General features: G+C 41.9%; 1 protein-coding gene across 1 annotated transcript in view; it reads right to left on the minus strand.

The window, feature by feature from the left end:
* Positions 1-2,732: 2,732 nt before the first annotated feature.
* Positions 2,733-25,284, minus strand: part of COMMD5 (COMM domain containing 5) — a 36,276-nt gene continuing 13,724 nt past the window's right edge. The window contains exons 3-7 of the mRNA XM_077484712.1: positions 25,019-25,047; positions 19,443-19,493; positions 15,481-15,576; positions 11,360-11,435; positions 2,733-6,354 (exon numbers count right to left, since the gene is read on the minus strand). Coding sequence (XP_077340838.1) covers positions 6,253-6,354; positions 11,360-11,435; positions 15,481-15,576; positions 19,443-19,493; positions 25,019-25,047 — 354 coding nt within the window. The 3' untranslated portion in view covers positions 2,733-6,252. The remainder of the gene's footprint in view (positions 6,355-11,359; positions 11,436-15,480; positions 15,577-19,442; positions 19,494-25,018; positions 25,048-25,284) is intronic.

Consider the following 25,284-nt stretch of genomic DNA (forward strand, 5'->3'; position numbering starts at 1 on the left):
AGAGCCGGTATACCTGAGATGTGGACACAGCTTTTGCCATGACTGCATTGTGAAAGCGCTGGATAATCAGGAAGGGTCTGGCGTTGATTTCTGTCTACAATGCAGAGAGGAGTATTTGGAGCGCCCTCTGCTGGCGAAGGATAGGAAGTTGCGTAACATTGTGGAATATTTTAAATATATGCAGCAAGAGAAAAAATGTCATCTTCTGTACAGATAGCTTGGATTCTTCTGTACCAGCAGTTAAAGAGGAAGTAAACCCTGATGAGTTTACTTCCTCTTTCATTTCCTGCAAAGGCAAAGCATAATGGACTACTATGCATCCCATAGTAGCCCATTATGTGTCACTTACCTGACACAGGAGCCAGCGAAGTCACCGCTGTCCTCTGTAGTCCACCGCATCCATCTTCTTGGTGGGTCTCGCAGCTCCGCCGCTTTCATTGGGCGAAGCCGCGATAAAGTCACTCCCGCGCATGCGCACGGGAGCCAAGACACGCGGCATCTTCGTTATCGAGGATGCCACGCTCAGTGCGCCGCTGTCTACGGCGCATGCGCCGTAGAGAGCGGTGCCCGTCTTCGGGCAAATATCTCCCAAACCGTATAGGTTTGGGAGATATTTCTTGGACCTACATGTAAGCCTTAATCTAGGCTTACCTGTAGGTCAAAATGGTTTGTAAGGGTTTACAACCACTTTAAGACATGTGAATTTCAAAACTTCTATGTGAGGTGAACACCTGAAAGCTTACAACAAAATAGTGATGCATATGCTAACGGAACCCACATCCATTACCAGTAGAAAATGCTCTACCTATCAAAAGCTTCTAGAATATTACTAACCCAGAGGATGCTGCCTGCCCACGTGCATCCGCTTTGGTTGGGGAACATAATGCTACCTTCACACGGGGACGGGCAGGCGTTGGCAGTAAAGCGGCGCTATTTTTAGTGCCGCATTACCGGTGCTATTCGGCTACTAGTGGGGCTACTTTTTTTGGCCGCAAAGGGGTTAAAACCGTCGGCAAAGCGCTGCTGCAGTAGCACTTTGCCAGCGGTTTTGCAATGCTGCCCCATTCATTTCAATGGGCAGGGGCGCTTTAGGAACAGTGTATACACCGCTTCTACAGCACTGCACAGATGCGGCTTGCAGGACTTTTTCTTTTACCATCCTGCAAGCACACCGCTCCAGTGTGAAAGCACTCGGGCTTTCACACTGGAGAGACAGGAGAGGATCTTTACAGGCGCCAGTCAACCCTGCACAATCACCTGCCTTGAATCAAATAGAAAATCTATGGAAAGAACTAAAGATCAGAGTTCATAGAAGAGGCCCAAGGAACCGTCAAGATTTGAAGACGGTTTGTGTCGAAAAATGGGCCAAAATCACACCTGAGCAATGCATGCGATTCGTTTCTCCATACACGAGTCATCTTGAAGCTGCCATTACCAACAAAAGATTTTGTACAAATTACCAAATACATTTCAGTAAGCATGCTCAATACTTTTTCCCGGTGTCATTCTGTTTTATCACAAATTCTTTTCTGAATTTATATGTTTTGGTTTCTTTGTATGTAGGGATTGCATGGGTTACGGACGTGGTGAAAATTTGGTGACATGTTCAATACTTATTTTACCTGCTTTAAATCATAAATCTACTTTTTTTTTTTTTTTTTGCACCAAATGCCTTTACAATCCTAGATGTTACCTAGAAAAATTAGCAGGAACATAATCTCTGTGCTGCACATAGGCTGTGCTGAGAGCAAGAAATGGAGAAAGCTCCCCCACTACAGACTACCTGGCGAAACCTACAGCAGGGCCCTGGATACAAGACCAGTCAACCCTGCACAAGAATAGAGAACAGCAGTGACTGATATGTATTACAGGAAGGCCCTGCACAGAAACAGAGTCATGTTGAATAACTGCTCACATTTGGAGTAAATACACAGATTTAAAGCCGATCTGTGGTTTTGTGAAATTTGTTCATTTGAACCATACTGGTCAAAACCATTTACCAACGGATGCAGCGGCTGTGTGCACTGTACAGTATGTAGCCTCTTCTCATTGTGGCGTTGCTGTGCCATTCACAGTGAGCATTGTACAAATTAATACAAAGCTTCCTCTGACTGAGCCGGCAATCATGACATCTGTCCACCTAAGCCAATCAAAGGAAGCTCAGAATGAACTGCATATATGTGGCACATACATTTGTATATACCATTTTGTTTTTTTGTATATACTATTTTGTTATACAACCAATAAAGAGGAAGTAAACCCTGATGGGTTTACTTCCTCTTCGATTCCCTGCAAAGGTAAAATAATGGGTTACTATACATCGTTAGTAGTCCATTATGTGTCACTTACCTGACACAGGAGCCAGCCAAGTCACCGCTGTCCCCTTGTGTACGGAGCCTCCATCTTCTTGGTGGGTCTCGGTGCTCCGGCGCTGTCATTCGACGGAGCCGCGATGACATCACTCCCGCGCATGCGCACGGGAGCCGCCACTCGCGGCATATCGCCGTTAACAGCGGAGCGTTCAGTGCGACTGCGCGCCGTAGACAGTGGTGCCTGTCTTTTGGCAAATATCTCCTAAACCGTGTAGGTTTAGGAGATATTTCTTGGACCTAGATTAAGGCTTACCTGTAGGTCAAAGTGGTTTGTAAGGGTTTACAACCACTTTAATAAGCTTTGGATGACTGCAGAGAAATGTACAAAATAAAAAAAGGACATATGCACATAAACCTGCATTTATTAGAAAGGTTTTATTTTTTTTTAAGAATATATGTACAATAGATGTAGGTATAGTCCAAGTAGATAATGTTAACATATGTAGTAGAGAATGATGAAACTGAATTAGAAAATTGGTCCGATGCTCTGTACCCAAAAGTTGATTTTTCAGGCACGTCAGATAATGAAAAACATCTGAGTGACTCTATGGAAGCCGTCACTACTTGATATACATTGCCCATACTATCTCAGAAGTACTAAAGATAAACACGTTCAGTCAATGCACAGCAACCTTCATGCTGCACTTCAATCAAGGCATGACTTTCAACCCTGTTTTGCTTCATGACAGAGACCCTTTAAAACGCAGGTTCACTGTATTCTATACATTAATCTAATATTTACATGTTTTAAGAAAATTATTTCTGAAAATTGTCTTATGAGAAATCTTTCTGCCTTGTCTCACAATCCTTTTATTTGAGCCACGACTTTCTTTCTATTTACTTGCATGTAATAAAGTGGTATGAGAGACATACAGTCCTCAAAATACCAAAGGGTTGTGTTTGTGAAATCAGATTTAAACATGACGGAGAATGCATACACACCAATAATGAACTTTGCGCCGACCACACACTTAAGCCGGCCATAGTTGGTTTGAATCTCAGCTGGCTCAGCAGAAACCCGCTGAGATTCAAACCAACTATGGGCAAGTGGAATCTACCAAAGTCGATCCATTGTTCGACTTGGGCACAACCAGCGTGTTCGATTATCAGCATGCATTTATTGCCAGAGGCTCTAGCCGCTAGAAACAATCACTGTGTTAGGTAAGAACATCACACCATCTATGGCCTGCTTTAGGGCAACTTTAATCCTGTAAAAAATAACTTAGATGGCACATATCTAGCCATCTTAAACCTATATATGTACGCGCAAGAGCAAATGCATAAAAAATGAGCACTACGAATACTCGTTTATTGACTTTTTCAAGCATCATTGGCACAGGAGGCCAGAAAAGTGCTCCAGAAGGCTGAATTTCCTTATGCGTTAGGTAATCTGAGCGGATTTTTAACTGGACTCAGAAATTTATAATATGGACACATAGCTTATTTATACTAAAATACAGTAGAGGCATGTGGCAGTTTTACTTTTATTTACGGAATGCCTGAGGAAGTATGGAGTTTATTAAAGACCACAGTGCCTAGAATAAGGGTTGTACAGTAACCAACAACCAATCAAAATTAGTTTCCCTTCAAGTAATGCGGTGGTACGCAACCTGTAAATTACTAGCATTCCAAGGCATCTTACCTTGCTGTCCTAAAGCAGCAGCCAGGTGCTGAAGGGAAATACTTCTATATATTTTTGTTACAAACACTGGAGTTTATGATCCCTGCTCAGACCACAGATGTTGTGTGGCTTGTCAAGACCTAATCAAAGAAAAACACTCAGGTGGGAACACTCAGTGGTGCAACTGCCTACCTTTGACAGCAACCCGCTGCGGATTTCTCCTATCTGTAGACTTGGCAATGCGGCATCAGAAGTCTAAGCAAGGATCATTGTTCTTGTTTATCATATTTGTGTGCATGAGAAGTAAACTTTAATAAGGGGTTTCCAATCAGAGGGCCTGGATAGAGGATAAGATAACAACCTGCCTGAAAAGTGGTAAGCTGCTGAGTTGTCACAGTGACTGCAATACTCCTTTCCTCACAAAGTCTTCCAGAAACATCCCCAGCACCTGGATACAATCGGCTCCCATCGCAAGTTGGTCAGTGGTGGCTTGGACTGTCTTCATCTTTTTTCACAGTCAGTAGTCAGTAATTTCCTCTGTAACCAGGGCTATTGACTTCTGGTAGTCATCATACTGATCCAAATAGCAGGTAAAACACATGGCGAAAGAATGTTCGTGTGACAGTCAGGTCTTGGGTCATTTAACACTAAATGGAAATGCGCACACACACCTTGGTGCCCATTTTATGTAAAGGTAAGCGGTTGATAGTTAATAATGCTTCAATGCCAATATGAATACATTTGAGGAAAAAAAAAAAAAGGTTGTGTGTGGCGCTACCTCATATGTAAAGCTTCATCTGAAAACATAAGTGCTATATATATATATATATATATATATATATATATATATATATATATATATACACACACACACACATCAAATACTACGGCTACTTTCACACTGAGGCATAGCACCTGTAAAGAGCTTACACACTGGAGTGGTGCGCTTGCAGGATGGTGTAAACACTGCTCCTAAAGCGCCCTTACCCATTGAAATCAATGGGGCAGTGCTGGCAAAGCGCCACTGCAGCGGCACTTTGCAGGTGGTTTTAACCCTTTTACAGGAGCTAGAAGCGTCCCGCTAGAGGCCGAATAGCGCAGCTATAATGAAGGTAAAGCGGCACTATTTGAAGAATTTTCAGATTTTCCTTCTCACTGTGATTGGATTTTTTCTGTGAAGATATATTGGAGAAATTGATTTGGAGTAGATTTATTAAATGTTTTATGATTTTTTTTTTTTTATTCTAGCATCGTAGGGTATATACGAGTATAACACTTATGTTTTAAGATGAAGTTTTACATATGAGGTAGCGCCACAACTTTTTTTTGCACAAATTTATTTATTCAATTAGAGTGGTTCCTGTAATCTTAAAGTGGTTGTAAACCTTTACAAACCATTTTGACCTACAGGTAAGCCTAGATTAAGGCTTACCTGTAGGTCCAAGAAATATCTCCCAAACCTATACGGTTTAGGAGATATTTGCCTAAAGATGGGCACCTCTGTCTACGGCGCATGTGCCGTAGACAGCGGCGCACAGCGTGGCATCCTCGATAACGAAGATGCCGCGCAATGCCGCGCTTCTCGGCTCCCGTGCGCATGCGCGGGAGTGAAGTCATCGCGGCTTCAATGAATGACAGCGGCGAAGCTGCGAGACCCACCGAGAAGATGGATGCGGCGGACTACAGGGGACAGCGGTGACTTCGCTGGCTCCTGTGTCAGGTAAGTGACACATAATGGGCTACTATGCGATGCATAGTAGTCCATTATGCTTTGCCTTTGCAGGGAATGAAAGAGGAAGTAAACCCATCAGGGTTTACTTCCTCTTTAAAGGGGCAGCTTCACTCTATATTACATACATTTTTCTCTAGCACCATTACTGGTCACTTTATATTCAGTGCCAATATGTGTACTGTAATGTTACTACAATGCTGTATTGATATCCTTTTATATAAAAAGGTGATTTTGTAAAAAATGCAGAATATAATACTTGGACCCTTTAGTGATGTCACAGACCACATGTCTAGCCACTTGATCACCAATGATATAACCAGCTAGACTAATAACCGTTTGGTCTGGGCTTCTGCATACAGTTAATTCAGTGCTGCAATAAGTATGGCACACACCGTTACTCTCAGTGACTTGCACAGCTTCTGTTTTCTATTCCTGTACTCCTGTATCTCCAAAACCTGGGTAGGCATATATAGACATTCCGATTGGTACTAGCAAGGCAGGATCCTGTGTAAAGTGCACAATAAAAATCAGTCCTGAATTTTTAAAATGTTTTTTTTCTCCAGGTCATTCATTTCCTTTAGAATCAGAGCAACGTTATATCTCAGTTCCTGGAACTTGGCAACTGAAACCTGGAAAAGCAAACAAATTACATTTTACTAGGCAAATAACTGGCACAGATTTAAATTCAACTGTCACAAACCTTGAAAGAACACATTCACAGGCATTCAATAAATACCCAACAACTACATGCTTTTGGCCCTATGGCGCTTTCACATACCATGTGCCGGATTCAAAAAAACCCTGGCGCCTGTTTTTTTTTTATTTTTAAATGTACATTTTCTTTTTTTGTTCTTTCCCTGTGCACTTTTTACTTATGTATGCAGAAAAAAAATAATTGAAAAAAGGTGTGGATGGTTGGATTAATGACAATTCCACCGCTTCACCTTGATTGTAGAATAAAGATTCTGGCCGATGTTGCAAGTGATTATGTGCTTTGTCTTCATTTCTTTAAAATGAGTTTGTCACAAATGTTGTATTGAAGCTGCATTGTTCACTAGTGCTGATGCATTTGCATTGTAGTGCTGAACGTTGACTGTTCTTAAGTTTGTAACTTTATATGAAAAAAAACAAAAATAAATAAATTCCTCCCCCCAAAAATAAAATAAATAAATAAACAAAACTGGGAGGTAATTAGGACCAACTCTAAGTTGGTGTACAGAAACAGGTGAAGCACCCGTCTCTATACGCTGTGTAGTAATATTTTTGCCGCTGCCGCCTCCTCATTTGTCACTTGTTAAGGACGAGGACAGCTTCACAGCTGGCAGCCTCCTAGCAACCAATGACCCCCAGCAGTGGGTGAAGCTTGATGCGGAAGATGAAACACCAGTTCTCCATTGGGTCTGCTCTCTCCTTGTGAAAACAGGCTGTCTTTTGGCTAAGGATCTGCCCATAACAGTGATGGGGAACTAGTGTTTGTGAATCCTCATCCGACTCAACCCATTAAGCTTTAAAACTCAGCCGCTGCACTGTGTGACATCTGCACTGAGGGTGGCGCGTCATTGGACAAGGTGTGTGCCCTAGCTTCATGTTCCAATTTACAATAGAAACTTGTATCTGTCGACCACAATGACATTTGTCACACAGAGGCATGTCAGAATTCTAAAGCATGTCTTAGACACTCCTTAGGAACTCCCTTAATAGTCTGAAATAGTAAACAGGAGGCTTTGTGAGTGCTTATTAGGCAATAGGTTGATTGTTGTCACATTATTATTATGGGCTGATGGAAGTTATAAAAGTTTAGTTAGTTGGTGGCGTGATAGGCTTCCCTGAAGAGATGGGTTTTCAGGGATCACCTAAAGGCAGCCAGAGTAGGAGATAGCTGGACAGATTAAGGTAGAGAGTTCCAGAAGATGAGAGAGGCTCTGGAGAAGTCCTTGAGACTAACAAGGGAGGAGGATACAGGGGAGCTTGAGAGAGGGGAGAGGATGGTTTGGGTGACATTTGAAGACAAAATTGGTGATGTAGCTTGAGTTGTGAACGACTTTGTATGTTGTTGTCATTTTAAAATTGAATTTGCTGGGGGATTGGAAGCCAGTGTAGGGGTTGGCAGACACTGAGCAGTTGGTAAAGTAGAGAAGTCTGGCAGCTGCATTCATGATAGACTGAAGAGGGCATAGCAGATGGAGAGGTAAGCCTATGAGAAGGGAGTTGCAAAAGTCAAGGCGAGAGATAAAAAGGGAATGAATGAGTAACTTGGTGTCTTCATTCGTTAAAAAGGGGCACATTTTCGAGATGTTACAAAAGTGAAGTCTACAAGCTTTTGACAGCGTTTGGATTTGGGACTAAAAGGACAGGTCAGAGTCTAGGATTACACCTAGTAGCCTGGCGTGAGGGGAGGGACCGATAGTAGCATGATTGATTTTGATGGAAAAGCCATGGGGGGGGTTGGGGGGGGGTCACATAATCAGCTTGGTTTTTTAGAGATTTCGTTAAAGCAAGTGGTGCAACATCCATGTTGAAATGTTAGTAATGCAAGAGGAGACTGAAGGAGTGGAGGTGAGAAGTACAGAGATAGACCTGTGTGTAATTGGCATAGAAGTGGTATTGGAAGCCATGGGAGGTCATCAAGTGACCAAGAGAGATGGTGTAGATAGAGAAGAGAACAGATCCAAGGACAGAGCCTTGCGGGACCACTACAGAAAGAGGAACTGTAGAGGAGGAGGAGGAGACAGATTTATAGGCAACACTGTGATAGGTAGGAGGAGAACCAGGATAAAGCAGAATCTTGGAGGCCAAGGCAGTGGAGTTTACAGAGGAGTGGGTGGTCAACAGTATCAAAGGTTGCTGAGAGGTCTAGTAGTAAAAGTATGGACTAGTGGCCATTGGTTACAGCAGTTATTCATAGGTGTGTGCATCCTATTGCATTAGGGCACTTTCACACTGGGACGGGTGTCACAATTGCTTCACCATTGTTTTTGTGGTGCTTTTCGGCCGCTAGCGGGGCACTTTTAACCCCCGCTAGTTAACGACCAAAAAAAGGCTTAAAAAGGTGCATTGTCGGCACTGCCCATTGATGCATACACAGGTCCTACAGCGCCTCAAAGTCTGTACAGTTAGGGTCATATATAATTGACACAATTTTCATACTTTTGGTTCTGTATGCCACCATAATAAAACTAAACAATCAAAATAAATTTGAAGTGCAGACTTTCAGCTGTAATTCAAGGGGTTAAATATCAAGTAAAAATTTTAGGAACTACAAGCAATCTCTCTCTGATAATTGGACAACTGAATATAATCATAAAAAAAAAAGTTCATTTTTAATATTTAGTTGAGAATCCTTTACTGGCAATGACTGCCTGAAGTCTAGAACCCATGGACATTACTAAAGACTGTTTCCTCCTTTCTGATGCTTTGTCTGGCTCTAACTGCAGCTGGCTTCAGTTGTCCTTTGTGGCTCTTTCTGCCTTTAGTTTTGTCTTCAGCAAGTGAAATGCATGCTCAATTGGGTTGAGATCAGGTGATTGACTCGGCCATTGCAGAATATTCCACTTATTTTCCTTCAAAAGCTCCTGGGTTGCTTTTGCAGTGTATCTTGGATCATTGTCCATCTGTACTGTGCAGCGCCATCCAATCAACTTTGCTACATTTCACTTAATCTGGGCCGATGGTATCTCTCTCTATATGTTCTGTCTTCTGTCACATCAATAAACACGAATGACCCAGTGCCACTGGAAGCCAAGCATGCCCATGCCAACACACTGCATCCACCATGTTTTATAGATGACTGTGTGATTTGGATCATTAGCTATTCTAAGCCTTCTCCACACTTTTTTCTTACCGTCATTCTAGTACAGATTAATCTTAGTTTCATCCATTCAAAGAACTGGCCTGGCTTTTTTTTTTTTGATTTTTTTTGGCAATGTCTAATCTGGCTTTTCTATTCTTCAGGCTTATGAATAGTTTGCACCTTGTGGTGAACCCTCTGTATTTGCTATCAATTGTAGACTTTGACAATGATATGCCCACCCCCTAAAGGTAGTCTGGTTGTTTGGATGTTGTGAATGGGTTTTTCTTTACCATAGAGAGGGCCCTGCAATCATCCACCGCTGTTGTCTTCCGTGGACATCCAGGCCTTTTTATGTTGCTGAGCTCACTAGAATGTACCAAACTGTTGATTTGGCCACTCCTAATGTTGCCTCTCTCTCTCTAATGGATTTGTTTCCTTTTTGAAGCCTTACAATAGCCTGTTTCACTTGTGTGGACAGCTCCTTTGAACGCATGATGTATGTTCACAGCAATAAATACCACACTTAGAATCAACTCCAGACCTTTTACCTGCTTAACTGATGAAGAAATAAAGGAGTAGCCCACACCTGGCCATGGATCAGCTTTTGATTTAATTGTCCGATTACTTTTGGTCCCTTGAAAAGAGGGAATGGCTATTCTTAAGAGCTGTAATTCCTAAACCCTTCCTCCGATTTGGATGTACATACCCTCAAATTAAACCTGCAGGTATGCACTTTAAGCCCATATCCATTATATAACTATAGCTTGAACATAGAAATTTCTCTTATGGCAGAGCTGGTAAGAGGGGGATCTTTTCCATCTTCCTGCCAGCACACAGAGCGGCAATGCTAATGCACATTGGGTTATTAGGATGTGCCCTGGCACATCTGGCACACCAATGCAGTTAGTTACAATTGTTAGCGAGTTTTAGTAGGGCAGTTTCTCTGGAGTGCTGCAAGCAAAAGACAGACTGTAGGGGGGGGGGGGGGTCAAGAAGGCGGTTTTCAGGGAGGTAAGAGGTAAGACGGTTGTAGACTAAAGCCCCATACACACCATTAGATTTTCTACATATTTTAGCCTTCAGATTTACCAAAACCATGTAGTGCAAGGGCCTGCCTGACTGCATACAAATTGAAACTCATTAGGCTGCTTTCATACCGAGTTGCTTTAAGGTGCTATAGCGCTAAAAATAGCACCTGTAAAGAGCCTCTCCTCTCACTCAACCCGAGTGCTTTCACACTGGAGCGGTGCGCTGGCAGGATGCCAAAAAAAAAAGTCCTGCAAGCTGCATCTTTGAGGCACTGTACAGCGCCCCTGCCCATTGATTTATTTACCAAGTTCAGTGTTGGCGTCAGGAATCCTGAAAGAAGTTTTCTTGAAGAAATATATTTTAAAATGTAAAACACCTTTAAGACCACCTACCTGTAAAGCAGAAACAGAAAAAGTACTTTTCCAGCCAGCTGCGCCTCTAAACTCTGCTCTGTTGCTATGAAATGGTTTACCAAAGTTTGCTGGGAAAACTACACTTCTAGTAGTGTTGATCTTCTGAGTCATCCTTAGCTTGAACTGTTTCCTCCTGCTCACCGCCATACCATTGTGTGCTGAAGGAGGACGTGGGGGTTAGCAGTGAGAAATGGAAATGACCCAAGAGATGAACACTCTGAAATGTTGGTCTCCCAGCAGACTTCAGGGGTTGATTTCAAGGCAACAGAGAACTTTTTTTGGGCAGTTGGTACTTTTAAACAATTCGTTTCAACAACTGGAAAATAAACAAATCTTAACATAACAGGCGTTACTTTATGAAAAATTTAACTGCTTAGCACTTCTAACACATAACAGACTTACTTCAAATCGATGGGACTCCCCATTGGACAGCTTCATTTGCATTAAGATGGAAGGCTGCAGGGCTCTTGAAAGAGAACTATGTAGGTTGGAAATAAAAATAGATATTAATGTACATTAAAAACAAGATGATGCCTGGAGAAAAAGCCATTCATAAACCCAAGAGAGAAATTTTTTTTTTTTGAGAGAACATAACTCCATTAAACACTGTTTGCACCTAAACTGGTAACATAACCACCAAAATAATCTCCGGCAACAACTATCTGGAGATAAAATGCAAGAATTGAAAAGATTAGGATTTCTATATACTCACTGCAACTGTATAGTGTAGCTGAGCAGTTCTGAGCAAATAATTTTTTTTTTTTTACAAAAACAAAACATTGTTCCCACCAATGCCATACTATTCTCTGCTTTGCCCTTTTAAAGTGCTATTAGCAATCAGCCCCTGATCCTGGAGATCTTTTGACAGTGCCTTGCCACCCATGCACTACCAGGGACTGTAAGGCCCCTTTCACACTGGGGCAGGAGTGGCGTCGGCATTACCGGCGGTATTGCGGCTGCTAGCGGGGCGGTTTTAACCCCCGCTAGCTGCCACAAAAGGGTCAAAACTGCCCGCAGTATAGCCGCGCTGCCCCATTGATTTCAATGGGTAGGAGCAGTTTAGGAGCTCCTTCACCGCTCCAACGATGCGGCTAGAAGGACTTTTTTCACCATCCTGTCAGCGCACCGCTCCAGTGTGAAAGCCCTCCAGCTTTCACACTGGAGTGAAAGGGGCCGTTTTTTTCAGGCGCTATTTTTAGCGCGGTAGCGCCTGAAAACCGCCTCGGTGTGAAAGGAGCCTAATGCTCCAGGAAAGCCCTTTTCAAGCTGAGCTAATCAAAATGACCACAGCTGATCACAGTTAAAAGTCAAATTGCTTTGTGTGCCATTGAGAAGATGATTAGCTACACCCGATTGAGTTTACAAAGTCATTTTTAGGAAGGGTGGGGATCCCTTTTCCAACTCAGTGATTGTATTTTTTTTTCCTGACATGTTGGTGTTATATCTTTCACTTGGATGGTATCATTTTCTCCTAGTAAACACAGCTGGATACAACAGAAACGGTTTCTTAATTTCAGGCTACAAAGCAACAACATGTGATTTTAAAGGGGGGAGGGAGGAATCTTTCACACATATACATATTATACACACAAATACAGTTGCGCTCATAAGTTTACATACCCTGGTAGAATTTATGATTTATTTCCCATATTTCAGAGAATATGAATGATAACACAAAAACATTTCTTTCACTCATGATTAGTGTTGGGCTGAAGCCATTTATTATCAATCAACTCTGTTTACTCTTTTTAAATCATAATGGCAACAGAAACTACCCAAATGATCCTGATCAAAAGTTTACATACCCTGGTGATTTTGCCCTGATAACATGCACACAAGTTGACACAAAGAGGTTTGAATGGCTATTAAAGGTAACTATCCTCACCTGTGATCTGTTTGCTTGTAATTAGTGTGTGTGTATAAAAGGTCAATGAGTTTCTGGACTCCTGACAGACCCTTGCATGTTTCATCCAGTGCTGCACTGACATTTCTGAGTAATGGGGAAAGTAAAAAAATTGTCAAGGGATCAGCAGGAAAGGGATATAAAAAGATATCCAAGGAACTGAGAATGCCAATCAGCAGTGTAAAAAAAATAATCAAGAAGTGGAAAATGAGGGGTTCTGTTTAAACCAAACCACGGTCAGGTAGACCGACTAAAATTTCAGTTACAACTGCCAGGAAAATTGTTCGGGATGCAAAGAAAAACCCACAAATAACTTCAGGTGAAATACAGGACTCTCCATAAACATGTGGTGTGGCTGTTTGAAGATGCAGAATAAGGAGGCACTTGAAGAAATATCAGCTGCATGGTCGAGTTACCAGAAGAAAGCCATCGCTATGCAAATGCCACAAAGTATACCGCTTACAATGCGCCAAACAGCACAGAGACAAGCCTCAAACCTTCTGGCACAAAGTCATTTGGAGTGATGAGACCAAAATTGAGCTTTTTGGCCACAACCACAAACGCTACATTTAGAAAGGAGTGAACAAGACCTATGATAAAAGGTAAGTTGGTGGATCGCTGATGTTTTGGGGACGTGTGAGCTGCAAAAAAGGCACAGGAAATTTGGTCAAAATTGTTGGCAAGATGAATGCAGTATGTTATAAAATACTAGAGGAACATTTGCATTCATCAGCCAGGAAGCTGCGCATGGGACGTACATTGGACATTCCAACATGACAATGATCCAAAACACAAGGACAAGGCCATTGGATACAGCAGAACAAAGTGAAGGTTCTGGAGTGGCCATATCAGTCTCCTGACCTCAATATCATTGAGCCACTCTGGGGAGATCTCAAAAGGTGCAGTTCATGCAAGACAGCCCAAGAATTTACAGGAACTGGAGGCTTTTTGTCAAGAGGAATGGGCAGCTTTACCATCTGAGAAGATTAAGAGCCTCATTCACAAATACCACAAAAGTCTTCAAGCTGTCATTGATGTTAAAGGGGGCAATACACTGTATTAAGAACGGGGGTATGTAAACTTTTGATCAGGATCATTTGGATAGTTTCTGTTGCCATTAGGATTTAAAAAGAATAAAAACACAGTTAATTGATAATACATGGCTTCAAACACTAACAATGAGTGAAAGAAAAGTTGGTGGTATAATTGATATTCTCTGAAAAATGGCCAAGAAAACATAAATTCTGCCAGGGTAAACTTATGAGCACAACTGTATGCGCATTTGCTTTGTCACTATAAAATGTAATGCGCTCATGAATCCCTGTTAGATAGCCAGACTTGGATTTTAACCACTTGCCGCCCACCCTATAGGCAATTGACGGCTGCAAAGTGGTTGCATAATCCTGACCGGACGTCATATGACGTGATCAGGATTATGAGCCGTCCCGGGGGCGCGCATCGCGGAGATCGTTGTTGCAGGGTGTCAGTCTGACACCCGGCAACTACGATCTCAGTAAAGTGTCTCCGACGGAGACTCTTTACCACGTGATCAGCCGTGTCCAATCACGGCTGATCACAGTGTAAATGGGAAGAGCCGGTGATCGGCTTTCCCTCACTTGCGTCTGTCAGACGCGAGTAGAGGAGAGCCGATCGGCTGCTCCTCTGACAGGGGGGGTCTGTGCTGATCGATTATCAGCACAGCCCCCCCGAGGATGCCCACACTGGACCACCAGGGACGCCACCAGACCACCAGGGAAAAGGTAATCCTCCCTAGACCACCAGGGATGCCAGTCAGCACAATGGATGCCAATCAGTGCCCATAATGGATGCCAATCAGTGCCCACAATGGGCATCACTGATTGGCATGCATTACTATAGTATAACACCAATGCCGCCTATGAGTGCCCACCTGTGCCGCCTAACAGTGCCCACCTGTGCCGCCTAACAGTGCCCACCCGTGCCGCCTAACAGTGCCCACCCGTGCCCATCTGTGCCGCCTATCCATGCACATCTGTGCCGCCTATCCATGCCAATCCGTGCCAGCTATCAGTGCCAATTTTTGCCACCTATCAGTGTCCGTCCGTGTCGCCCATCCATGCCGCCCATCCGTGCCGCCCATCCGTGCCACATATCAGTGTCCATCAATGCCACCTCATCAGTGCCACTTCATTGGTGCCCATCAGTGCCCATCAGCGAAGGAGAAAACGTACTTATTTACAAAGTTTTGAAACTGAAACAAAAAAAAACATTTTTTTTTTCAAAATTTTCGTTTTTTTTTTTATTTGTAGCGCAAAAAATAAAAACCGTAGAGGTGATCAAATACCACCAAAAGAAAGCTCTATTTGTGGGAAAAAAATGATAAAAATTTCATTTGGGTACAGTGTAGCATCACCGCGCAATTGTCATTCAAAGTGCGACAGCGCTGAAAGCTCAAAATTGGTCTGGGCAGGAAGGTGTTTAAGTGCCCGATATTGAAGTGGTTAAGCATAGGTCTACTTTAAATAATTTCTAATGGTTCTGTGAAGAAGACTCTAGAAATAACAGTAATGCTTTTCATGGCATTTTTTAATGCATATGGCTATGTACTAAATGAAAAAAGTTATTATACACACAGAATTACCTGGTTGAAATTGCAACATCAACTCTCCACCTTAAATCTTCCACAGTTGGTAACCTAATTTCTTGTTTTAAAGCTGAATCCTCAAGAATTGGACGCCTAAAAAAAAAAAGAAGAAAAAAAAAAAAAAAAAAAAAAACACAAAAAGTTAAACTTGGAGAAGGACATGTTCACATTGGTGAAGTGCAGTTTGAGTGCAGCGTGAATTACATGCGTTTTACGCAAGGTTTGACGTGCGTTCCCACTGATTACCATTAGACCCTACGTTTTCATGGAAGTGCTTCAAAGTCTTGTATCGTTGATGCATTTTCAGAAAACAGCGTCTAACAGAACTGTGGATTGGCAATGGAGAGTATGGCACTGTCACCACTGCAACAGGACATCTGATTGGCACATACAAAAAAAACAAAAAACAACAAAAAAAAAAAAAACAGCATTTTATCTTGCACATGATTGGATGATAAAATCAGCAGAGATGCCCCTTATTTAAGATCTTCCCCTCACATCTACAGCGACTGCACTTCCAAGTGCACTTGATGTGCAGGATTTTCCTTTTGTAAGTAACCCCCATTATGTCCCTGGGTGGCTACTCTCCCTTTTTCATTGTATCTACAGAAGGGGCCATTGCTATCACACAGGCTGGATTTCCAACATATCTGCCTTTGTTCATCTCCATTACATGGGATTAGGAATAGCAGTTTACACAGCTCAGACAATATTGTTGTTCTGCACTTGCTGAAAACGTTCTTCCGAATAAATAATAATGCAGCCACCAAATCTAATGACTGCTAAGATGCAATTTAAACTCTCTAGGAAAGAATATGTAAATATTGTGCAAACATCACTATATATGTATCCATTTAGTTAAATACAACTCTTGGCGATAATATGAGGCAGCTATTTGGGCGCCACATCGGATATAATTGAGACCCTTTTCCATAAAATATGCTTGGCAATTTATTTTCTTCTTTTTAAAGTAGGTAGTAATTTTTTTCCTTAACCCTCCTCAATTTCTAAGGTTTAGGTTCAGCATGCAGAATGTATTAACACATGTGCATAGCCAATTTGTACAGAATTACTAGGGCCAAGTTACACAGGAACCAATAGACCTGGCAGCATGTCTTTGGAGTAAGGGAGAACATGTAAACTCTACACAGGTAGGTTTCTGGATGAGATTTGAACCAAGGAACCCAGTGCTGCAAGGTATACGTGTTGACCACTAAGCATATCACAAATGTAAATCTAAAACGAAAACTGTGAAATAATAATAATAAATAAGTGTGTGTGTGAGATATAATGTGTGTGTATATATATATATATATATATATATATATATATATATATATATATATATATATATATATATATATATATATATATATATACATATACACACACACACACACACATATATATACACATATATACACATACACACACACTTTTTTTTTATTTTTTTATTATTACATACATGCTTTTCTGTAAAAAGCAGACTTTTCAGGATAGCTGGCTGGGCTAAACTTACTTAAAACATACTAAATATTTCACTTAGATCTGTATTATGAACTTAACTTCAACCATCCAATATGAGCACAAATGTGTCTGAAAATGGTTGGATGTTAAAGTGAACACAAGTTCACCTAAGTAAAACATGTATTTTAATAAAATTACCCCTAGCGCAATGATGGCGAACCTTGGCACTCCAGATGTTTTGGAACTACATTTCCCATCATGCTCACCTACACTGCAGAGTGGGAAATGTAGTTCCAGAACATCTGGGATCCCAAGGTTCGCCATTACTGCCCTAGTGTATTTGCAGGCTATTTTTCTGTTTGGAGAGGTAATTAGGAAATGTTGTATTAAAAAAAAAAAATAATATATATATATATATATATATATATATATACACACACATATACACACACATACATATACATACATACAATATTGATAAAGTACATAAAGCTAATTTTTCTAATTCTGGTTAAGGGTTAGAACTCTGATGTCCATATCCTCGCTAGGGAAGATTTACACTATTCGTGATGGGTGAACGCAGTCACTGGGACTGAAAGCAAGAAAATCAAAAGATTTGAGTTGTTACCGAAAGAGTAATAGAGAGGAATCTTCCAGTGGGGACACTTGCTCTAGTGACAACTGTCAGATTTTCTTTTACTTCCTGTTGTAGCCATTTAACAGAAAGCCAAGTGAAATCTCTCAAATGAGACACCAATTACAAAAAAACAAAAACACAACCTGAAGGGGTTTTAATAATACCTTATTCTTTCCAAAATGGAAACAAGTAGCTTTAAAACACACTTTAGCCTAGGTTCACATTGGAGTGATTTGTCATGCGATTGAGATCAAATTGCATGACAAGTCGCAGCCTATTGGCGGCAATGGCACTGTTCCAATGGGTGCAACGCCGATTTTGCGGCACCGTGCCGATTTGCAAAAGTAGTTACTACCGATTTCAGGTGCGGCTTCAATAGACATCTGTGTATGAAGCCACACAGATGTCTGAAATCACCTGAAATCACGCTGACCTTGCTACTTTGAAATCGTGTGATTTCACTTGAAGTAGCATCAATGTGAACCAGGGCTTAATAACAATTCATTTTCTTCAGAAAGCAGATAGTGCAATTATTGTCTTGCTTGGCAATCAAAGCTGCCTGGCAACCAGATTTGTCAAGAATCGTCATCTTAGAGCTCTTTCACATATGCGGACCATTCAGGTCCACCTGTCAGTTTTTCAGGTGGACCTGAACGGACGCTCCATTTGCCTTTATGGAGATGGAGCGATGGATGTCAGTGGTGACTTGTCTGCTGACATCTGATCCGCTAAATGCAGAGGGATGGAAACCCTATTTTTCATCCATATGGCAGATCGTTTGAAAACGGCAGGCGGATCAGTTTTCATCCAATCCTCCATAGAGGAGAGCGGAGCTCCGACAAGTCCGTCCCTGCACAGTGGGCAGAGGCAGACCCGTCATCCACCAGCTCAGCGGGGATCAACAGAGCGATCACCGCTGAGCAAGCGAAGTCCATCAAACCGGACAACCCCGCGTGAAAAAAGTCTTAGCCCTTGTAAACACGGTCAGACATTCCGACGGAAAATGTCAGATCGGACTGTGTTGTCGGATAATCAGACCGTGTGTGTGTGGGCTCCATCGGACTGTTTCTGTCGGAATATCTGACCGACAACGTTTTAGAGCTGGGCTATAAAATTTTCCGACAACATGATCCGATCGGATTTGTCCAATTTTTTGTAGAGAATTCCGATCGGACAAAGTGCCACGCATGCTCAGATCAAATTCCTAGACCAAAGCTATTGGCTACTAGCCTGAACGTAGTCCCATCGTAACTAAATAACGTCATCATGTTCTGAACGATCAGATTTTCCAACAACTTTGTCCGACCGTGTGTATGCAATACCAGTTTCCGACAAATTCCGTCGGACAAAATCCAACGTTTTTTGTTGTCGGAATGTCCGACCGTGTGTACAAGGGCTTAGGCTTAATGTACATGTGACATTTTAAAACCTCTCCTGAAGGATTTAACTTGTCAGATAGTAATAGATGCTTAAAAATGTCAGTTTTGCCGCATTTGCGTTTAGAAGCGTTTTTTTTTTTTTTTAACTGTCAAAAATAAAAAAACGTCTGTAAACTAAAATGCAAATTAATGCGCTTACAAGCTGTTACAGAGATTTTGTATTTCAAGTGCTTGTGAACATCCCTTCTGAACACATTTTTTTCGCAATACTTCTAAACTCAACTGCCTAGAAACAACTATAAACAGCCCCGTGTACATGTACTGATAAGATAAGAGAGGAGAGTTCAGGGGCAGCTGAAAAAAAACAAAAAAAACCCCAACTGCTCCTAAACATCCGTTTACCAGCAGCAGTGTACATGAAGCGTTAGTAACGTGGACATAAAATATTTAGCAGGTTGTTCAATTTAGTTTCATACCTGTTTCCATAAACAATATTAGAAAAGTCACCGATAAAATCATCAGGAATTCTACAAAAAAAAACACATAGATGAAGATGTAACAATGGCAATCTCAGAGTATATAAACTACAAATACATCTCTGCAATGGTCCTAGCAACCAATCATTAGCTTAATATGAAAAATAATACTCCAGCACCACTGTGTCTCCAGCTCTGCATGCATGCCCCAGTAAGCTATGAACATGGTGCCTGAGGGAAGATCCTTGTATGAATATCCTTTGCCGATGTGTTTAGAAAGCTCATCTGGTCCGATTTGCCACCTGGAGGAAAAGGCTCTGGCTGGGCATTAGCCACAAGCGATTCTGCTTGTGCAAGCTGGTAAGTGTGCGGTGGTGGAGAAACGCTTTGTGTGTCAATCCGATTTATTATCATCACGACGAGGATACTCATCGAACGATTATACGCACCTTCGTCTGCGCAGGTGGCGTGTTGATTTTATATGCTACCCGATCTAGATGATTTTTTCTAACCTATAGCAGTTCCTGTGGACGAATATTAAAATATATGTATTTTTTTTTTTTCACTGGTGTATATGATGTGTTTATGTAATGGATCACTACATATAGGTTGCTCATCACTGGTTTACTAGTATATTGGTTTATATCCGTCATATATTTTCACTATATTAGTTTAGACAGCACAGCTCTATACATTACCACATTTTTCTTTCGGTGTATATTGCACAGCAGAGTTTCTGCTTATTGGGAAACAATAGTTCACAGTGCAGTTATTTTTTCCCTGCACTGCATACTAGCACATTATGAAAGACTTACCTTAACCTCCCTGGCGGTATGATTCAGTCTGGAATTAGGTGCTGAAAGCGGTACAATTATTTTGCATGGAAATCTGGCGTTTTATTTTGTAGTCCTGTAATTCTTAGGAATAACGCTCTTAAATCTCTTCAAACCAGAGTCTAGCAGACATCCCGGGTATGATAAAGTTTATAATATAATAAAGAATAATAAAAATTATTCAATAATGTAATCAAATCCTAAAACACTGAAAAAGGGACACTTTCTGGTTGCTATGGACAATCTCCAAATTCCAGGCAGAAAAAAAAACAGTATTTATAATATAAAAGTGCATGCAGGGCATTGCACAGACCACTAGGGACAAAGGGGGTGTGTAATTTTTAATACAGTACTGTAATCTGTAAGATTACAGTGCTGTGTGTGTTTTGTGTCTTTTTACTTTTTTGAATTTGCCGCAGTTCTCCACTCCCGTGCGTCGTAACGTCGCAGGGAACGGAGCTCGGCGGCATTCGGCACTGTGAATCGAGCGGAGGACAGCTCGATCACACAGCGCGGGGGACATCGCTGGATCCAGGGGACAAGGTAGGCAAGTCTCCCTGTGTCCTCCCCTGCATCCAGCGAAGCAATCCCGAGTCTGGTTCGGGGTTACCGCTCCTGCTAGTAAATTCCCAACCCGAGCCAGACTCGGGATTACCGCTAGGGAGGTTAAAACAAAGCCCTTCAGTGGCATGCAGTCACCAATGCAGAGGCTTCCAACTTCACCCGGTCTTCCTTCCGGGTTTGCAGGCTCCTGCCATCTGACTGGCCGAGCCACGATTACGTCATAGCCATGGCACACAGCTCTGAAAGAACCGCACGGGTATGCCGTTCCTTCAGAGCATGCGCTGGTGACGTCACTGGCTGCTGCTTGCTAGAATATCTCTTAAATGGTGCACGTTTAGGAGATATTCATTTTACCTACAGGTAAGCTTTATTATAACCTTACCTGTAAGTATAAATAAAAATATAAGAGTTTACAACCACTTTAACAGCTGATGTACCAGAAATATAGCGAGCCTCAGAATAGTTTTATTTTCAGTTCTGCAGACAGCTGTAAGCCGAGTGGATACCATGAGCAACCATACCTAGGGGTGCATTTATGAAAATTATTTTCAGAACAATTTGTCCTGCAAAACTACATATACATACGTTCTGTGTGAATGCATTCATTCATAAGAATGGCGAATATAAGTATGTTTTTCCCTAAGATCATCAGCTCCATCTAGTTGCCATAATATGGTATTTTTCTAATTCAAGCTATTCTTATGAATGAAGAACATCTGACCTGGAGAGAAAATATTCCATATTATTCCGTTTTGCCATCATTCACCCAAATTAAGTGTAAATGCAGTTTCACGGGAAGAATAGCTCTGTGTATTTTTCTATACATCTCTTAAGCTACTTTCACACTGAAGCACTTTAGAGGCGCTACAGCTCTAAACATAGCGCCTGTAAAGCACCTCTCCTGTGTCTCCTTCCCTCCCTTCCCTCCCTCCCTCGGGCTTTCACACTGGAGCGGTGCGCATGCAGGACAGTACAAAAAGTCCTGCAAGCCGCATCTTTGGAGCGCTGTATTGACCGATCCTAAAGCGCCCCTTCCCATTGAAAACAATGGGGCAGTGCCGTTATGCAGGCGGTTTTAACCCTTTTTTCCGGCTTCTAGCAGGGGTTAAAACCTCCCTGCTATTGGCCAAATAGCGCCGCTAAAAACTACGGTAAAGTGGCGCTTTACCGCCAACGCCCCAATGCTGTGTGATTACGTTAACAGATACAGTGAGTAAGACGCCTTTCACACTGAGGCGCTTTTCAGGCGTTTTAGCACTGGAAATAGCATCTGAAAACCGCCTCCCATTCATTTCAGTGTGTCTTTTCACACTGGGGAAGTGTGCTTGTGGGACGTTAGGAAAAGTCCTGCAAGCAGCATTTTTGGGGCGGTTTGAGAGCGCTGTAGACAGCACTCCCAAAATGCTCTGCCCATTGAAATGAATGGGCAGTGCTTCCAAAGCACTTCAGAAGCGCCGCAACACAGGGTTTTTAATGCCTTCTTTGGGGTTAAAGGTGCCCCGCTAGTGGCTGAAAAGCACCACTAAAATGAGCGCCGCTTTCAGTGTAAAAGGGGTCTAAAAGTGCTGTTTAGAACAATAACGATTTAAGCACCACTAATAAGAAAAAAAAAAAAAAAAAAAAAGAGAACACACACCTCAGGTGCTCTACAAGATATCATAATAAACCAATAGGTACAGAGATAGATTGAATAAATCTAGAGTAAACTAATATTAGTGCATAGAATTCATAAATAGTGCAAAACTGCTAGTCCAGTGCTTCAATTTCCTTACAAACGAAAAAAAAAAAAAAAAAAAAAAAAAATCACACAAATATGCAGCTCTCTCTGTGCCTCTATTACATTGGGTCTGGTCTCATAGCCCTTTGATTTCCATTCTCCCTTATTTCCTCATCACAGCATACCACAGAGAACAGGAAGGGTGCCACAACATACAATCCTATTTAATTTTAAAACCATAATAAAAAACATATAAAATAATTACACTCACATACGTTTGTGCCTCCTCTTGGCTACAGCAGCTCAGTACTGCTTAGGAGCCAGCTCCACCAGCTGATCGTTGCAAGTGGGTCTCCTGTAAAAGATGAGGCCAGCGTCTGGGCCGTCCAACGCGTTTCATCATTATCATCCCTGATGACCTGCTCACACCAATTAGCTAGAGGAGCAGGTGTTCTGGCATATTCAGTCCGGCCATCATATAGTGTCGCTTGCGCAGTACAGAGCAGAAGAAGCTTCGAGTGAGTCGAGGGGGTAGCCCCACCATCCAAGCAGATATAGGGCTAGGAAAATTAGAGGGCTCCTCGTGGGCTCGCCACGCTTCGGGGTCGGCCTCGCTGCGCTCAGCTCTTTTATATTCCAAACTCTATGTCCACTTGGATGGTGGGGCTAGAACCTGGACTCACGGCGCAGGCGCCGTTCATCTTCGGCTATTTTTGGAATCTGTGTGTGCGGTGTATTGCGCATGCGCAGTACACAGTGGACACTATCCGATGGGGGACTGTATATGATAGGACACCGGCACCTAAACAATACTAAGCTGCTGTAACCAGCTGGGATGAGGCACAAACATATGTGAGTGTAATTCTTTTATATGTTTTTAACCACTTCAATACAGGGCACTTTCACCCCCTTCCTTCCCAGCCCAATTTTCAGCTCTCAGCGCTCTAGCGCTTTCAGTGACAATTGCGCGGTCATGCTACACTGTACCCAAATGAAATTTTTATCATTTTGTTCGCACAAATAGAGCTTTATTTTGGTGGTATTTATTCACGACTCGGTTTTTTATTTTTTGCGATATAAGCGCAAAAAAGCGGAAATTTGGGAAAAAAAACAATATTTTCTTTTTTCTATTTTAAAAGAAATCCAATAAAATCAAATGTTGTCATAAATTTAAGCCAAAATGAATTCTGCTACATGTTTTTGGTAAAAAAAAATTCCGTTAAGTGTATAATAATTGGTTTGTGTGATCACGGACATATGTACGCAAATGATCATGTACATATGTGTGCAGGTGATCACGTACATATGTGTGCAGATAATCATTGGGACATGTGATTTTAGTGGGACATATGTGGGGGACATGTTTTTATTATTAGGGACATGTGTTTTTATTATTTGGGGACATGTATGTTTTGGGGACATGTGCGGGGACATTGTGTTTATACTGTGTGGTGTGTTTACACTAGACTGGTGATCAGTGAGTAAAAAGCTGTAAAAAACAGCTCATATTCACTGATCATCAGCCGGCTGCAGTGATCTGCTCTCCTCAGCGATGACTTCTGTGTGAGGAGAGGAGGAGCCGATTGCCTAGCAACCGGCTGTTTGTTTACATCACATGACGGCCGTGATTGGACACGGCCGTCATGTGATCAGGAGGGCCAATTACAGAGCCCTCCTGCCGATCTGCGATGCGCCGTGTTCGGGTGACACGGGCGCATCGGGATCGCGCCGCTGCGTGGGCGCGCGATCCCGCTCCTTCTGATGGACGTTCCTGAACATCCTATCAGGAGTAGACGGCTCCCACCCGGCCGTATATGTGCATTGGCCGGGTGGGAAGTGGTTAAAAAAAGGATTTTATGCTATGGCACGCCTCTTGTGATCCATATGGTATGCTTTGATGAGGAAAAAAGGGGGAATGGAAAGCAAAGGGCTACGAGACTGGAAACATTATAAAAGAGGCACAGAGACCAGCGCATAGAGGAAAGCTGTTCCTAGGAGAATATAAAGCATATTTTTGACCCACTTTGTATGAAAGGGTCAAAACATCTGATGAGTTCTCGTTTGTTTGGAAGTTTATTCCCAGACACAGGCTGTGTGCAATACACGGAGATGAGCATCAGAGGAAAACAGATCTGAGTGTTGACATCGGTGGTGGGCTTGACTTGTGCAGTTACATTTATAAGGAAATTGGAGCACTGGACACTATATTGCATTGTAATGAACTTTATGCTAATTGGACATATACATTAGCACTTCTGCACTATTTATGAATTATATGCACCGATATTCGTTCACCGCGGATTAAATGTATGCATTATAATAGTGCTGTACCTATTACTTTATTTTCTTATTGAAAACTTCTGTTTGATAAGTGGAGTTGCAGAATGTGATTTGAATGTAAAGAAAACTGAATATACTTTGGAAAAGAACAAGCACTTTTTCTGGCTTTACATGGGCCTTACCTTAATTCTTTCAAGTCTTCTTTAAATGCCTATGAAAATTCATCACGAAAAAAAAAGAAAAAAAAAAAAACCCACATCATGAATGATACTTTTTGGAATCTGCAGCAAAAGGTTAAAGTGATTGTAAAAGTTATGTTTATTAAAAAAAAAAAAAAAAAAAAAAAAAAATCTATCATACTTGCCTCCACCGTGCAGCTCGTTTTGTTGAGTAGCCCCCGAACATCCTCTTCCGTGGTCCCTCTGCAGCTCTCGCAGCTTCTCCCCAC

The sequence above is a fragment of the Lithobates pipiens genome, unplaced genomic scaffold (genome assembly GCF_037356315.1).
Source record: "Lithobates pipiens isolate NorthernLeopardFrog02 unplaced genomic scaffold, aLitPip1_a1.2 Scaffold_1, whole genome shotgun sequence".
NCBI lineage: Eukaryota > Metazoa > Chordata > Amphibia > Anura > Ranidae > Lithobates > Lithobates pipiens.